At 43.1% G+C, this 16797-nt stretch overlaps 1 protein-coding gene across 6 annotated transcripts; it reads right to left on the bottom strand.

Moving 5' to 3' along the window:
- Positions 1–4168: 4168 nt before the first annotated feature.
- Positions 4169–16487, bottom strand: BNIP3L (BCL2 interacting protein 3 like). 6 transcript variants are annotated; one of them, XR_007779328.1, is made up of 8 exons: positions 16291–16487; positions 11711–11897; positions 11157–11229; positions 9845–9948; positions 8918–9067; positions 7664–7753; positions 5875–5915; positions 4169–4892 (listed from the first exon to the last, which is right to left on the bottom strand). XR_007779328.1 is itself a non-coding variant. In XM_050982822.1 (7 exons), exons 1-6 carry the CDS (start codon positions 16373–16375, stop codon positions 7705–7707), a joined length of 648 nt encoding a protein of 215 aa, XP_050838779.1. In that variant the 5' UTR covers positions 16376–16487; the 3' UTR covers positions 4169–4892; positions 7664–7704. The 6 variants fall into 6 exon arrangements, 4 of the variants coding, with proteins under 4 accessions (XP_050838779.1, XP_050838780.1, XP_050838778.1 ...); XR_007779329.1 differs by having other exon boundaries at positions 4169–4766; XM_050982822.1 differs by lacking the exon at positions 5875–5915.
- Between the last annotated feature and the right edge of the window lie 310 nt (positions 16488–16797).

Raw genomic sequence — 16797 nt, 5'->3', positions numbered from 1 at the left:
CGACTGCCCTGCTGGGAGGAGCTCTGGGGATTTATCAGCGGCTCTCACAGAAGGGGATGGAAGGCAGCACTTTCAGCATCACTCTTTTCTCTTTTTCTCTCTCAGCCCGTTCTGCCGGGAAAGAAAAGCCCCCAAAGAGAGTCTGGTGTGGAGGCTGCCAGGGTGACATCAGCGATGGTGCCACCGCGTGAGCAGCCAATTGGGGAGGGCTCTCTCGCTGCCGTCCCTCTCACCTAGCACAGGAGCCTATAGGAGAATGTTCCACACGGGAAAGACTCACTCCTGTTTTGTCGATGCTTATCTTGCCACTCCTCCCCTCTCTCCCCTCGCCTCTCCAGCTGAGTGCTCGTACACTGGCTCACCGAGCACAGCCGAGGCAGAAGAGCCCTGCCCAGCAAAACCCCGCGCTGAGCATCAGACTGCAGGAAGTGATTCACATCAGAGCTTCCTTCTGCTGCTGCTGGGGAGTCCCTTCTGTTCGGGGATTTCGTGGGAGGAAGAACCTTCCTCCTCCTAGTCACTGGCGCTTTTAACTGGTTGTTATAACAATGCAGCCAACAGACTTTGGGTTTCTATCCCAAATGCGGTGAAAGCAATTCAGCTCTAGTCAGAGAGCCCAACCAGGCCTGCAGCGCTGTGAAAAGACAACAGAGAATTTAAAGGTGGGGTTCAATAGCCTTGAGCTGCGCCAGGGGAGGGTCAGGTGGACAGCAGCAGGAATTTCCTCCTGGAGCAGGAAAGGGTGCTCAGGCCTTGGCAGGAGCTGCCCAGGGAGGTTTGAAGCCCCCAGCTCTGGAGGTGTTCCAGGAAGGGCTGGATGTGGCACTCAGTGCTCTGGGCTGGGGACAAGGTGGACATCAGGCACAGCTGGGACTGGATACTCTTGGAGGACTTTTCCAACCTCAGTGATTCTGTGTTCTGCCTTTCCCTGGATACCTGTGAACTTGACTATACAAGGCCTAATTTTCAGCACACAGAAACAAAGCCCAGTATCAGACTGGGGCAAACTGCAGTGCTTGCAAGTACGCCCTGTTTACACCAGAGATCCTCACTGCAGCTGCTGTCTACCAGGAAATGGGCACATAAAGCTGTTTATGAGCTGAAGCTATTAAAGCAATTTGTTGAAACCCCAGAGATCTCTTCTACCTGTCAGACAGTGCTCTGAAAGCAGCAGCTGTCATTGTCTGCTGCTTCTCACTCTGAAATGGCAATTGGCACATTGTGGGAGCAAGTCTTGGGTGCCTCCTGGTAGGGCTGCAGCCTCCTCATGTGAGAGGTGAGCAGCCAGGCTCTCTGGGAGAATCCTAAAGGAGACTGTTGTATTTCAAGCACACAACTTCAAACCCAGCTAACTCACAGCACCTAAAAGTCTTGCAAAGAGATTTTTATGTCGCATTCTTTGCAAAAAATATCTGAGCACTGCTTCAGCTCTGGCCAGCCCTCACACACTACATGGCTTTAATTCTGACTTTGCAAAGCTGAAGCTGAAAAATCCAGCTCTGTGTATCCATTTTTAACTCTGACAGGAACTTTGTTCCCATCTTACCAGTACTTATAAAAGTAGCTGTATTTTTACAAAGAATCCTGTAACTGGAGCTGGCTCAATGACCCCAGGAGCAGAAATGCTCTTGACCTTGCCAGGCCTGGGCAGCACAGACAGACCCTGCCCAGCAGGGCAGAGTCTGCAGCTCCTTCTGACCTCCCATTTGTAGGAAATTGCAGTGAGAGGAATTCTGTCTTATCCAGCACCACTGGGAGTAAATAATGGTCACAAAGCATTCTCCAGGCCTTCAGGAGGAAGTCTCAGAAAAATCCAGAATAGTTCCAAATTTGGAGCTGAATAACTGACTTAGTGTGCATCCCCCTCTTACCTATAAACATGACAGACCACTTCATAGAATCCTGGAATGGTTTGGGTTGGAAGGGACGTAAAAGACCATCTCATTCCACCCCCAGCCATGGGCAGGGACATCTTCCACTATCCCACGGTGCTCCAAACATATCCAACCTGACCTTGGACACTCACAGGGATGGGGCAGCCACAGCTTCTTTCAGCAACCTGAAAGGGCTTCCCCAGCCTCACAGGGGAGAATTTCCTCTGTATATCTCACTTAAGTTTCCCCTCTTTCAGTCCAGACCCCTTAGTCCTTGTCCTGGCACTGCAGTTCCTGATGAAACTGTAAATTTCCTTTACATCCTCCTTCCTTGGAGGTGAAGACAAAGCAGTGGCCCCTGAACACCCCCGTCCTAGGTCGTGCCAGCTCCAGTTACACACATCAAACATGAGGTAATCATGCAAGACCTGGAGCTCTGCCAGCATCCACACTTCTACCTGATGGAACTGCAGGGCTCATGGAACCAGGAAATACACACCAAACAGGGCAATATTTCATCTCAGTCATCAAACTCCCCCTGACAGAGCTGTGGACTCAAAGAGGCTTGAGGTGTTGGAGCAGAATGGAGAAGCAGTGTGCAAACATGAGGAAATGGATGTTTCCCAGAGAGTGGGAGAGCACAGGAATGCAGCGAAGCAGGATGAGAACATCCCATCTATGACCTTCACAGTGAGTAATGGGAATAATGCAAAAGCAGAAGAGGATTTCAACCAGCAGCAAAGTGCAGAGGAGGTGCTTTTGTTGTTCCAGCTGCAAAATGAGAATGGTCCCACAAAGCTCCGCCCAGCACCTGGGGACAAGGACCCTGCCTGCTCCTGCCCACAGAATGAGCTGGAAGAACCGGGGTGCAGTTTGTGTCTGACATTTCACCATGCACTGTTTACACCTTGTTAGCTCATAAGCTCATGTAGCACTCTTGAAATAAATGAAGAATTACTATTTTTTATAAGGAAGTGAGAGGCAAGGAACATGTTTCACTCAAAATTTTGCACAGAAAGTTTTTTCTGTTGATAATTGACAGTCTCCCAGCTTGTATTTAGATGCAGATTACATTCCAGAAGTAAACAGCTGAGAGAAGATTGGTCTTAAAACCAAGAGTTTTTAATTAAAACACTTACTTAGAAGACACAGGAAAATGCACTTGAGAGTCAGAGGCTCCTTGATCTACCATAGAAAGGCATTCCAGGATCCAGGAGCTGAAATTTAAATTTCAAAGTAAGGTGGAAGTTAAAGACTGGAGCAGCTCAAGGTGTAGGTTCTGCACAACTCCACACACTGACAGCTTTGCAAGGATGTGTCCTTTTGTGACCTAAATTATACACCTTAATACACTGCAAGAACTTCAACAGCTGTAGGACTATTCTTTTTTTTTTTATAAACACCAGAATAAAGCATTTTCTGGCCTTAAAATTCACTGATCTGTCTTCAGATGACAAACAGCAAGTTACACAAACCGCACCACTAAAAAAAAATAAATCTCAAAACAAACTTCCCAGTCTTATCAGAAAAGCATCAGGAAACAGCTTAAAATAGAAAAATGCATGTTTCCATACTCTAAATTCTCTGGCAGCAGCTCAGAAAGTTAAGTCGTGTTTACTTTCCTTCCTGGAAAAGCACCCCTCGCTCTCCCCCTAATGTCAGCACTGCCTGTGCTGGAGCACAGCCTGGCTGAGTCAGCTCAGCTCACATTGGGCAGGGCACAAAGAGGCACCTAATGAAGTGGAAACTAATTGAGCTTTCTCTTTTTCATGGGGATGCTGGATCCAGCACGAGGTTTTTCAAGAGTACCTCCAGGTTTTTGTTTTGTTTTGAAAGTGCTGGCTGAACTACAGGACATAGTTCAGGAATCCTGGTGGTTTATTTTGGTTTTCAAGGCCCAAAACACAAAGGAGTCTTCATAAATCACAAACACAAGGCAAAGATCCTTACAGGGAATCAGGGCTTCGCTTTCAGATGGTGAAATGCATACTTTACAGGTATGCACACACACAAGAGTGTAAATAATGTTTTTAGAGTGAACTTTGCCATTAAACAATTCAAATTCTAAGCTTTTCATATGTGTACAGTAAAGCCTGAATCCAGTGTAAGGAAGACTCAACATCCCACCACTGAACTCAACCACAGAGCACCTGGAAATTCCCTCAGGTCATGGTAGAAGGGAACTTTCCCAGAATCTGAAATTCCTAGACAAGAATAAAAAGGAACTTGAAAACAGTCCTCAACTCCATCAAAATGTGATTTACACCAGAATAATCCCAGAGCAAAGAAAGTGCTGCCTTCTGCAAAATGATCTTGTATTTATTCTTGCATTATAACTAAAAAGGTTTTGAAGCAATTCAAAAGTTCAGGCCCAAGTTTCACTGTGAGACCCAGAGAGAGAAACTTTCTGAAAGTAGGGTTTATAACTTTCTCTTATTTCTCTGGAAAAAGAACATCCCATTTACACAAAGTTCTGGATTTACAGATTAAAAATACAGAAAACAGTAACTAAAATGGGTGGTAGCAGTAATCAGAATGGTGCCATTTCCACCTAGAATGAACAACTCTCCTCTGGATAAACAGAAATAACCTGTGCTCTTGAACCAAGAACATGGAGGCAGATTAACAATTAGGGTTTATGTCCCTTACTCTTTAATCTGCAAATTAAACCCAATTAGGAAACAGAAGAGAAGTACAAGGAATACAATAGAGTTGATCAATCATACAAAATCTCAGCAATTCTACTTTACATTTAATAGGCCACCACATTATTTTCCTTCCAGAGTTTTTCCTGGACAAGGTGCTGGAGGACTTGGAGAAGGTACACAAAGCCATCCAGGGGGAGGATTTTTATTAAGTGCTTCAGGAAATGAAGCAGATGATCCCATGTCACTAAAAAACAAAACAAAAACAAACCCAAGCAATCTTTCAAAAAATTATTCCAGTCTATAAACAGCAGCTTCAATGTTCATGTCACCCAGAACAAAACAGTTCCATAAAACATCTTAAAAAGCAGACCTGTAAAAAAAGGGAAAGAGAAGAAAGACAAAAGAAAGGCGCAGCATGAAGTAATTTCAGACAACCAGTTTTGTGAGAGCTTTAATGGCACAAAATGTTTATAAGCTACAACTTATACATGTAAACTGTATATAACGTTACAAAGTGCTAACTAATTTATGAAGAATGCATAATCACTTTGGCTCAGTTAACTCCAATATTTCAACAAATGTCAATTAAAAATTTGAATTTCTAACAATCTTCAGCTTTCACTTTTGAAAACAGTAAGTAAATATGCATTTGCTGCAGTTAGGTCAGCCTGCATCTTTAATGTGCGAGTTTATGCATTTTTTCTTGATCCTATTTACAAGTCTAGGCCAGTTTTCACTGAATGTAAGAAAAATGAAGCCTACACTTTTTTTTCCAAAACTGTAAACAGGTATAAAGCTTTTTAAACAACATTTATCTTAACAAAACTTCAACTCTCAATAATTGAAACCCCTTTGTGAATGATACAACACTCTATTCCTGTTCATTGTAAAAGTGGAAGTTGCAGATTTTCCTCCAAAGCTTAGAATAGGGTCTCAATAAATACTGCATTGTATCCCAGGCAGTGTTACAGTGACCACAGGGCATTCCTCAGCTCTGGGTTTCACAGGTTTTACTCCAAATGTCATTAGTGGTCATGATACTCCAGCCACAAGTTTGCACTATTATTTATCAGTTCTGAAGAATTACCTTTTATTTTAGAAATGTGTAATTTACCGGGTTTTCCTCTTTAAAAAGTATTCCCTACTTAGTAAAAATCTCTTTTTCCACTACTCCTATTTCATACAAAACAAGGTGCTGTGTTAGAAGTGAAAGTGGTCCAGCCTTTCTCCCGTCCCCTCAGATTTTAGGGCTGTAAAATGAAGTATTTGATGCTCTCTAAAACACCCTCCACCAGGTTCCCCTGCCCGCCCCCACCTCTGGGTGAAACCCAATATCCACACCCAAAACAAACCTGCACTTGTGGGCAGCTCAAGTGCCACTAAGTATTCACAACTAAAAGGAAAAAAGAGCAGATTACTCAAGAGGATTTGTTTTTCACCCTGAAAGCATTCTCTGACAGTATTCAGAAATAGAGAATGAAAATAAATACAGTTTAGCAGTGGATTCATACTTAACTTTTTCACTTCCTGGGAGCTAACTGAAGTTCTTTTTAACCCAAGTCTCAGCTGGGATTTAGCTTCTATGCATCAATTGGTTCATGCAATCACTGCTCTATCAAATAATCAACTTTATAAAGTCTGATGCAAGCAAACAATCATAGGTAGCTGTTTTCTCCAAATGGCTGACTAGATTTTCTTATTTTCTACAAGTCAGCCAACTAAAGTTTTTATTTAAATGAGATTTTTGCTAGTCTAAAAATTAGCATTGGTTCCCTAAATACTTAGTATTAAAGTCTATATCATATATATATATTCATATATATATTCATATATATATTCATATATATATATATAAAAGGAGTATTCTATCCTTCAGAGTTCATGCTACATGTTCTGAAATCCAATAAAATCTATTTAGGGACAAGACTGTCCCGATGCTTTGTAACAATTTGGTACTAAAGCTTCACATTTTGAAAAGAAGTGTCACTGAAGGAGGACAAGGCTTAATGCTCCCTAAGATAAAAGTTCAACAACATCAGTGAGAAATCTACCCTAACATGAGACATCACAGGTGACTTTCAGGTTCCAAGTATCCCCAAAAAGGAGATTGTACAGTAAACAATGAGAGAGAGGAATATTGAAAATTCATTTGCAGAAGACATTTCAGGGCTTTTACAACTTCTGAACCTTTATGCACCTGCAAGATTGTCCCCCTTAAGGATGAGTCAAACGCTTTTCCTGCTGAAATTGCCCGATCTTCAGAGATGTAAATGGGTCCACCACAAACAGAATAATTTCCTTTTACACAGAACCTACCTACACTACAGCTGCTGGGTTTTTCCTTAATTTAGAACTACTGTGAAAAGGAAAATTTCACATTGAAAATTTTCCCTTAAGAAAACAGGTAAAGAAAAAAAAAGCTTCTTCACATGCAAACAATGCAATTTTTCTAATATTTCCTAGGTATCAGACAGGTTTTCCTACAAGGAATAAGGAGCTGACTTCATAGAAAAGACAAGATTACAACAATTACCTAGTATTAAAATATGCTGATGGATTTAGTTATCCTACTTTAAAATTTATGCAGTCTTTGCCTCCTGCAATTCAAAAGGTGTTTGTTAGCCAATGCAAGGGGCCGAGTAAATTCCCCCCGAAAGCTGATTTAAACTGGATCTTTGTTGCCAGTGATTTCTTAGTTTATTCCACAACCAGTTTCTTTTTTACAAAAGAAAAACTCTTTCTCACTTCAATCAGTAATTTCCTTCCAAAGAGACTGTTTTATCACCACCATGCAGTCAACACTTAGACCATGCACAACTGCAACTGAAGTCAGGTTGCACTAAGGAGGCAACAGCATCACTGATAAAATTAAACTTGCTGGTGGCATTTTGCATTGAGAGAAGCCCTTGCAACATAGAGACAGTTGTAAACTCCGTCCAGCAACTCTGACGTGTCTTGCAGGCCAAGAGGCAGGGGAATGGGAGAGAGGGAAAGAATGTGGATAGCCAAACACCTCAACAGAGTTCCAACACAATACTGAATTCCAGAGTTAGCAAAAACCTGGATATGGAAGGAAAGGGTGAAGTCAGGGTCATGCTTAAAATGGTCTCAAGTCAAATATACTAAATGAGACAGTAACACCTTCACACGTCACATGGGGTCCAGGTTTGCACTCCATGGGTTCAATAAGTGCTGGCTGAAGGTGTGGTCAGGCGTTTCCCAATGTAGATGCTGAAATAAAAAGTATAAGGATATCGTATTGCACAGGAATACTCCCTGCTTTCCCACAGCCCCCACATACCCAGCTGCTCTAATCCCTCTCTCAAGTCCGAGATCCACCCACAGACTTCTCTTCTATAAAACTACTTACAGAGAGGCTTTGCATGAGTCTGGAAGGATCAATGCTCTCAGTACTCACCCAAAGTGGGTTTTCCTCCAGTCCCAGGCTCATCTGAAAACCCCAATCCAAAAGCTTTTGAGCTTTGAGTACCTGACACAGCAACACTCCCAGACAGCTGAGGTAAAACATATCAAGTGCTGCCTATAGGGAGGGGGGTGAGCTTTAAAACTCTGAGCATTGAAGATCTATGCAAACACTGACCACAAGCAAGATTTCAATCATTGCAGAAATGCACAATTTTGCTGTAGGACAAATATTTCACAGTATATCCTCACATATTCTATCCCTATTTATTTGAAACTTTAGAAGAATTTAAATAGACACTTGAACTACATCCACGAAACCAAACACAAAGCTAAATAAAACCATGCTTTGAGTCCATGCCTTTGTCTCATCCCAGAATTTAAGGTGGATAAACAGAATGTCAGGATTTAGGCAAAGTGATAGATCATATTGGATTACACAGGCAATGTAAACACTGCTGAGCAGAGACAGCTGATCTTGCAGGCCATATCCAATTTTTCATCTCTCTTTCTCTAAGTACTCAAACTTTGACTTTCAATAACACCACAATGCAGCATTAAACTGGAAATTACAGAGTTTGTTCCACACACACCACCTCAGCATCATTATTTGTACAGTGTAGTTTCATATTGGTCAGAAGAAGTTATTTTTCATCTATTCTAATTTCCCCCCTTATAACCTGAAGCATTTAAATAGCAGGCACATAATCAAATTGCACGTGTTACAATTGCAAAGATTATTTGCAAACTCATCCATGCATATTCAATATAACTTGATTTATTCTAGAAATAAAGCCCATTAAAGGCTGCAAAGTTCTAACTGCTGCTAAGTTTTCCTGCTTTTGTAAAAATACACCAAGTCTGAGTGACAGGCAAAAATCATTACTCTAGAAATAGTCCTTCTCAGCAGGACCTGACATTCAAGCAAAGTGGAAAAGCAAAAGCTGAAGTGAGAATTAGGTTAATACTTACCCTAGTCCCAGAGCCAAAACATGAGATATGAACAGAGATGGAATGAAAACCTTAAGAAATTCTGCAGAGAAAATGCCACCTTTTTTCATTGCTCCACTTTTTCTCATACTTAGAGACACTGAACGTTTAGGATGTCTGAAATGGAATTCCCTGGAAGAAGAGGGGGAGGGGGGAAAAATTCAACAAGACTTTTTTGTTTCTTTCCCTTTTTTTTTTTTCCACGCAAATGCACAGATCTCTGTAGGAACATTTTTTTTTAAGTACAAAGAGCTAGAGATCAAAGCCCGAGATCCCTTACACAGAGTAAGGAATCAAAGATAATAAGAGGAGGGATTGTGCAGAGACCACTTACACAGACAGTATAGACACAAAGGGAGCAGGAGCTGCAGAGAGAGGTAGGTCCGAGAGAGGGAATTTCAGGATGTGATTTGTTAGCAAGAGGCCTCATTTTTTGTTCCAAACACTGATACAGAAGTCTGCCAGATTTAGACAGCATCCTCTACTTTAATAAAAATGCTTTGCATTCAAGGATCTCAAGGTTTCCCCTTCCGTGGATGAACATTACATATTTTACATAGAAAGAAAAAAAGGGACAGAGAATTTAGGAGACTTGCTCAACACTCTTCCATTCAATAAGCCAAGACTAAATCCTATGAATCCCAGCTCCAAGTACCCAGCTCTCCCACTGATTATAATTTTGTCAAGAAACCTTGCAATCAGCTTGCAGTGGCTTTGTATTACCTTCAAGTCATACTGTTGCTATTTTGATTTTCATACTTCATTGTTTTGACCTTTTTAGCCTCCCCACAGAGAAATCAATCTCTTCCTAAGATGAACTTCTTTTGATTGTGAGACTGTGACGATCCTTTCCTTCATCTATTCATTAAAATATATTAATATTCATTAAAAACACGGAGTTGAACTCACTTGGGAGGAATGTTTTCAGGCCTACTTGACCAGTCTGACACCCAGTCTGCACTTTTCTTCAAAACTTCCAATTCTTTCTCTCCTTCTAATGCTTCTTCTTCGGACTGAAACACACAGGGGACAAGCCTTGTAACACACAATTAGCTCCTCCTCAGGGTGTTAAATTGAGAGTGACAACAACAGTGGCGACATGATAAGCACCAAATGGTGGCACCTGATAAATGAGTAAGTGTTCTTGGACTGCTGATTATTTCAAAGAGATTTGATTTTGCCAGCAGAAGTCAGGAAACCAGAAATTTTATTACTGTAGCCAGGATTTCCACATTATTGCAAACCAGAACCGTGCAAAAAATATTTACAAATGGAAAAAAACATTAGGTTGATGGCATTCCATTTAAAGCCCACAGAACGTGACTAAAAGCATGACAAGTCAAACAAAAAGATTTCAAAACCAGTATTTTGACTTTTTAAAGGTGTTATTAATCATTTAAAATTTACATTACTTGCAACTAGTAGCTTCTACTGGGAATCCCAGATGCAAGAGGGAAAAGCATGCACTCACTCTAATTGTATATAAAGACTTAACTTCACATCAATAGATGCAAATGTTACCATATAAGAAAAGAAATAAATTAGGAAGAGTAGAGAACACCACGGACTTTAACTCCTACTAAGTATTAAAACAATCTCCTGAGTGACTCTTATTAAAACAGGATAAGCCACTTACAACATTAAGTGAGAACCACAGAAACCTAGAGGTAATCAAAAAGCTCAGTCGCAAGTGAGAGGCAGAGCTCACCAGCACCTTCATTCAGACCCTTTTGGCTCTCAGGGCAGAACTGCATCAGTCCCAGGTCTTTGACAAAATTAAATGCAAGGTTTCATTCTTCCAGGAATGCTTTTTATTTAAACTGCTGAAGACAGCAAATTTTATGAAATTATCCAACTAAGAGTTCAGCATTAGTCTCCTCTCAGTTTGTGTTATGGAGATTACTCACTGTCATGTGAGTGCCTGCACAGCAATCACTGAACACCCTGAAATCTTGTGCAGAAATATGAACATTTTAAACCCAGCTTTGACACCCAGTGCCAGCAGGGTTACATAGTAACATGACTGCTAGGAAAGAAGCATTTTTCAGCTGTGCAGATGGAGACTCATTTTTCCCTCACTCCAAGACTATTAATGTCTAAGTCAAATTTCAATTAATAGAGAATACAAGTATTTTGACATCACAAGGAGCATGTTCTACCCCTCAAGCCTAGATCAAATATCCATAACTTACAAATGTATATTTTAAAAGGAAGAAAATACCTGAGAACTACTGTCTTTACTTGTGTGCATTTCCACATCAAAAGTTATCTGTCCATCATCTTGAGGTGACGGGCTAAAGAAAAATTGATATCATAATGTCATTTTGTCAACTAAAGAGTCATCAGTGTAGGCAAATCTCATCTGAATCATTTCCTCATGTACTTTTGGACATTATTCAGCCGAGCTACAGACTGTACCACCCTTCAGATCCCAAATACCAGCACTAAAAGTCTTCCTAACCCCCCCGACTTTTCAATTTTTTAAAATTTATAATCCTACCTTTCTCGACAGAGGTCACAGTTGCTCCCTAAAGCAAAGAAAGCACTCCCCAAAAGTTCAGCTGCTACAGAAAAGATGCAACTCCCTTTGTTCTTGTAGGGAACACTACCAGTACTGTGAATTACACTGGATTTGTATCATTACAATTGGAAGCATCACACAGCAGCTATTCCAAATACTGGAGCACAACAGACTCTTCCCTGACAAAAAGCTTTACCCATCCACAGGACAAAATGGGCCATAAATCACAGGCAGAGTAGCCAACACTTCTTTACCTGTCGCAGTGGGAACTACCTCTTGAACTGCTCTGTCCTGACTCGTGCTGTGCATCCAGGAGGATTTTTTCCATGTCTCCATTGTGGATGGAGGAGGAGGATGGGACGTGCTCCAGGCCTCCGTTCTTGCCGTTGCTGTTGTCGTTGCTGTTGCCGTTGCCGTTCATCTGCAGCTCCACCCAGGAACCTGCAGGGCAGCCACACGTCACTCCATGGACACCCCAGCACTGAACACACCTTCCCTTTATCAACTGCAGCCAGAGGGAAACAGCAGCATGCTGTGCTCAGATAACACACACTGACCTGAGAGAGCTCACAAACATGGGATAGAGACAGCAGTGACAGGGTTCTTCTTCTTTCATCAACACAAACACCCCTGAAAGCTGCTATGTTGCTCCCTAACTCTGGAGCTGGTCAATAAGATGTCTCCTTTCTCCCCAACTATTAATACTTTAATCAGCCACATCTCTCTGCAGTTTGTGAACTACAGATCACTCCATTACACCTCATCCTGTTCTACATTCCTTTCTCAAACAGAATTTTCATCCCTATGCCCTTACTACAAAACTCCCCCCTGTGCAGCTTTATATTCTCCTTTCCTTTACTTCCAAAGGCCTTGGATCAATCCTGATTTTTCTATACATCAGGCAGGCTGCCAATCTCAGGTCTCCTTCAGCTTGCCTTGACCTGGCACAAACATCTCCCATAAAGCTCCGATTTACTGTTTCCCCCCCCATTTTTTGGTAGTTTTACCTATGGGACATCTACACCTGCATTAAGATCCAACAAAGAGCATGAGTGTACTCTGGATGACAAAAGGAGCTGCTAAGAAGTTCACACACTGTGTAGAAAAGACAGGATTTTTATTTTAAAATGTATTTCACTTTTATTTTATGTACAGATTAACCAAATATGAGAGTGTATGTTCTGATACATTTTTTAGTGATATGTTTCAACTGGTGACATGTAGAGATACATGTCACTACAACTCCTGCATAATTTAGTTTATGCCACCTGAAGGCAGGAGCTTTCAGGGTTCTTTTTGTATTTAGTTAACTATATTTTAAAGTTTGGACATCTTCCCCCAGGATGTAAAAATATCGAAGTAAGAAAAGCAAGCCTGAAGCTACAATACAACATTTTGAGCATTATTTGTACAAGACCTACATTTTAACACTGATTTTTGATTTCTGAAATGCACCTGGGAGTGCCTGCACTTATTTTTGTAGCATGGTTTTGTCTCTGGGAGCTCCATCAGTGACACAGGAAGGGGTGTTTAATAATGAGCCTGTTTTCAACTTGATTTGATGAAGAATTCTCCTTTAGTACCAATTATTCACCATGCCATTACAGTGATGTCCATGGAAGCATCATGCTCTGCTGGTTCCCAGCCTGGTCTCCCCAGGCTAGATTCACAACCAGGGAATTTTGGGAGTGCACAGGCGCCAGCTCAGCACTGCACATTAGGCTTTTCAGACAAGCAGGTGTTAACTGGGAAGAGGCAGCTTTGCTCAGTCAGCATCAGACAGAGACTGTGTCATTCCAGATTGGTGATGATTGCTGGTGTCTGAATTCCTAAATAAAATGGCCAAACTCTAAGAGCTTCATCAGGAAGGTCGTTCTGCCTTGCACCACAAGAGACCACACCTGCAAAAAAGCAGGTGGCAAATGCAGTTAGCAAGTGGTCAAAAGTTAGGTAAAAAAGCTTTTTATTCCCACATATTTATAACAACCACTTTTGGCTGTTGGAAAAATCAGGATCTGCAAAGCCATCTAAGATCAAAACAATCAGCAGAGAACAAAAGCGTGAGGGGATGTGTTCCTCTGACACTAGAACAGCCAGAGGATGGTGATCAGATCTCCTTACTCTGACACACAGCTCTAAACCCACTGTCACAAATAAAGTTTTTACTCATTCACCTCGGGCTGACAAATTCTGTATTTATCTCAAACACACGGTGGCCGTAGTACAAAGAAATCCCAAATTTCCCTGTGAGTAAAGAGTCCCTGAGAGCCGAGTAGGAGTTGACATGAGGAGCAGCACGTTCCCAGCTGACCTCACCGGGAATGACTCAAAATACATTAAGGAAGCATAATCTGCCATCAAGCTCATGCACACTGCCCACTCCCACTGGCACTCACAACTGCTTTGGGACAGGGAGCAGGGAACATGATTGGTCTCCAGGACTGATTAGAGGGACTCTAACCTCTGTTTCTTTAAAGAGATGGACAGGAATGTATTGGAGAATAAACTGCCCAAGTAATAGAGAATGGGGTTTGCCCCGAGCTTTTTTGTACATTAATCACCTGCCTGAGAACTTTTACTATCACCATATTTCTACTTGACAGTAAAATAGGAAATGTGGCAGAATGAATAGCGGTAGAATTAAGAGTAACATAATTATGAAATGTAGCAGTATCTCCTCCCCTCACAAATCATATAACACACACTCTTGGGAGAAAAAATACTACAAAGAACTGTTCACGTGAATGGTATTTTTCTCCAAAATTGTTTGAATTTTGGCTTTGCTCTATGGCTAATTATTTCACTATGAATTTATATACACTGACTTTGATTCTATGTTTTTCCATAGCTTGGTGGACTGTTTAAACAGCAGGAGTTAAACATGTTGGGGAAGACTGGTCTAATTTTGTTTATTCCCTCTGATTTCAGCTCAGTGCATGAAGTGGAGATATTAAAGGCAATATATAAATTAAATACCTGTATACATTTTATAGATATAAAAATACTCCAAGTTACTACCAACTCAGTTGCTCACAAGTAGTCTGAGACATGATCCACCTGAATTAACTAATAAATATCACTTTTACAATGAAGTACAACAGTAACAAAAAAAAAAAAAAAAAAAAAAAAGAAGAGGGAAAGGAAAAGAAAGCCAACCAGACTCCCATGGTAATTATTAAGCAGATTTTCCATGACAGAGCTAGATGGGCTCTTGCCTAAGGTGGGATTTTTTTTGGTCAATATGTAACAGAGCTTTATAATAATTAAAATATAGGAAGCATCTAGAATTCCCAAAGCAAGCAACTTGGATTTTTTATCTCTTTGAACCCATTAAAGCACAGGTTACCAGTTTTCTCCCAGATCTTCTGCCTTCCAGGTGCTAAGGGATGTTTGAATAAAAGGTCCTAAACGCGCACAAATGAGGCAATGAACACCATGAAAAAGTGTCTCAGCTCATTAGCCTGAAAAGTTCACTGAAAAGCTGAGAGAATGGCAGAAAAGGCACCTCTCCCACCAAAGAACTGTGCAGGGGCTGAACATCTGAAAGCAGCACTAAGCCAGTAGGGAACCGATTGGGTGCATCTGTTTTGTTGCTGGAGTGTCAAACATTTCCTCTCCTCCCTTGTGCTCAGCTCCCCAGCAATCACTGAGCTGGGTGAGCCCCTGCGCTGAGTGCTGCCACAGCAGCAAGATCCCCGGGGGCAAATCCATCCCTGGCTTACAGAGCTCTCAGCTCCCATCGCTCCTATCACCCAGCAGATTAATGAGTCCCAGAGTTACCACATTGCCAGAAATTAAAAATAAAATATAGAGGCATCAAATATGGCCATTTCTGAAGCAAGCATCGAGTCAATCACCCAGCATGTCACAACTTTGACAGCCTAATTGTTATTTAAGTATAACAGATATAATATTATATCTTGAATAATTTGCCAAGATTATTGACTCTGGTAACATTGTTTAAAGTGCCACGGTTATCACACGATGCAGTGTTACCACAACACAATAGTAGTGTTATGAAAAGAACACAGTTTATTCTTCCTTTCATACAGTTTCCATTGAGTTACGGAAAAGCAACCAACGACTTTATTTTGTGGTCAGCTAAACTGCATCGTAAACCACGGAGGTTACAGTTAATCATTAATGCAATTTATTCACCTCTTCTATCCTTAAAATTTAGAGATGAAAAGATATACCGAAGGAGCTGTTTATAACGAAGGGAAAGCACTGGCCAAGTAAGTACAAGAGCCTACATGATGTGCCTTACTAGTGCCATCCCAGGAACAAAAGGATGCAGCAAAGCAGCTGACAGAGATGCCGGATATAGAGGGAAATAGCTCACGTCAGTGCTATTGACTCAGCCACTGAATAAACTCATTCCCACAGCCACGCTCCTCCCCCTACCCCGCTGTATCCCCATCGCCGCCGTTCGGGTAAACTCCGTGTAACCACGCAACGAGCTCGGGCCGCTCCTCGGGGGACTCGATCGCCCTCAGCCCCCTGCATAAGGAGGCGGTCGGGTCCAGCCAGGCGCAGCACTCTCACAGCACCCGGAGCCCCATTTATCAGCCCCGCTAGAGCCGCGCGGCCCCGCGGCGCTCCCGGCGGCTGCCCGGGGCCAGCCGGCCCCTCACGAACGTCGCCACTGCTCCTCCGCCCCCCGCGGCGGCCGCCGGGCCATTTATACCCGCTCCGCCCCGGTCATTGGCCCCCGGCGGCTCGCGCGCCGCGTCCTACGCCAATGGCGGCCCGGAGCCGCCGGGGTCGAGGCCCCCGCGGCTCCTTCAGGGCCTCTCGCGCCATTCCCCGCCGGCGCCCCCGCGGCCTCACTCACTGTTGAGGCCGGGCTCGCCGTGCGTCCCGTCCGCCGGTGGGTTGTTGTTATTGTTGTGCGGCGGCTGTTCCTGAGGGCTGGACATGGCGGCAGCAGCGCGGCTGAGGAGACTGAGGAGCCGCTGGGGCAAAAACAACAAACCCGGACTCCGTTCCGGGCCCGGCTGCCCCGCCCCGCCCCGTCGCGCTGCGCAGGCGCGGCACGCGCTGCTCCCGCCTTCCTCCTCCATGGCGCGATCCGCGCCCGCGCACGTCCCGCGCGTGCGCAGGGCGGGGGCTGAAGGAGGGGGAGTGGCGCAGCGAGGAAGGGACAGAGGGACAGGGAGCGACACAGGGACAGGGAGCGAGTGACACAGGGACCGGGAGTGAGTGACACGGCCCGTCAGGCTGGGAGAGCCCTCCCAGAGCGCCGAGTCCGAGCGGTGCCCGATCGCCTCCGTGTCCCCAGCCCAGAGCTCTCAGTGCCACATCCCTTCCTGGGACCCCTCCAGGATGGGCACTCCAACCC

This window comes from Serinus canaria, chromosome 22 (assembly GCF_022539315.1).
Source record: "Serinus canaria isolate serCan28SL12 chromosome 22, serCan2020, whole genome shotgun sequence".
Classification (NCBI taxonomy): domain Eukaryota; kingdom Metazoa; phylum Chordata; class Aves; order Passeriformes; family Fringillidae; genus Serinus; species Serinus canaria.
Note: the sequence above shows the minus strand (reverse complement) of the source record. Positions and strands in the feature narration are given on the sequence as shown.

Coding starts and splice junctions, on each gene's coding strand:
- BNIP3L (XM_050982822.1), bottom strand. CDS start 16,375: ATGTCCAGCCCTCAGGAACAGCCGCCGCACAACAATAACAACAACCCA. Junction 9,949..11,156: donor GTAAAGACAGTAGTTCTCAG/GTATTTTCTTCC, acceptor TGTGTGTTTCAG/TCCGAAGAAGAAGCATTAGA. Junction 9,068..9,844: donor CCTGAAAACATTCCTCCCAA/GTGAGTTCAACT, acceptor CTCTTCTTCCAG/GGAATTCCATTTCAGACATC.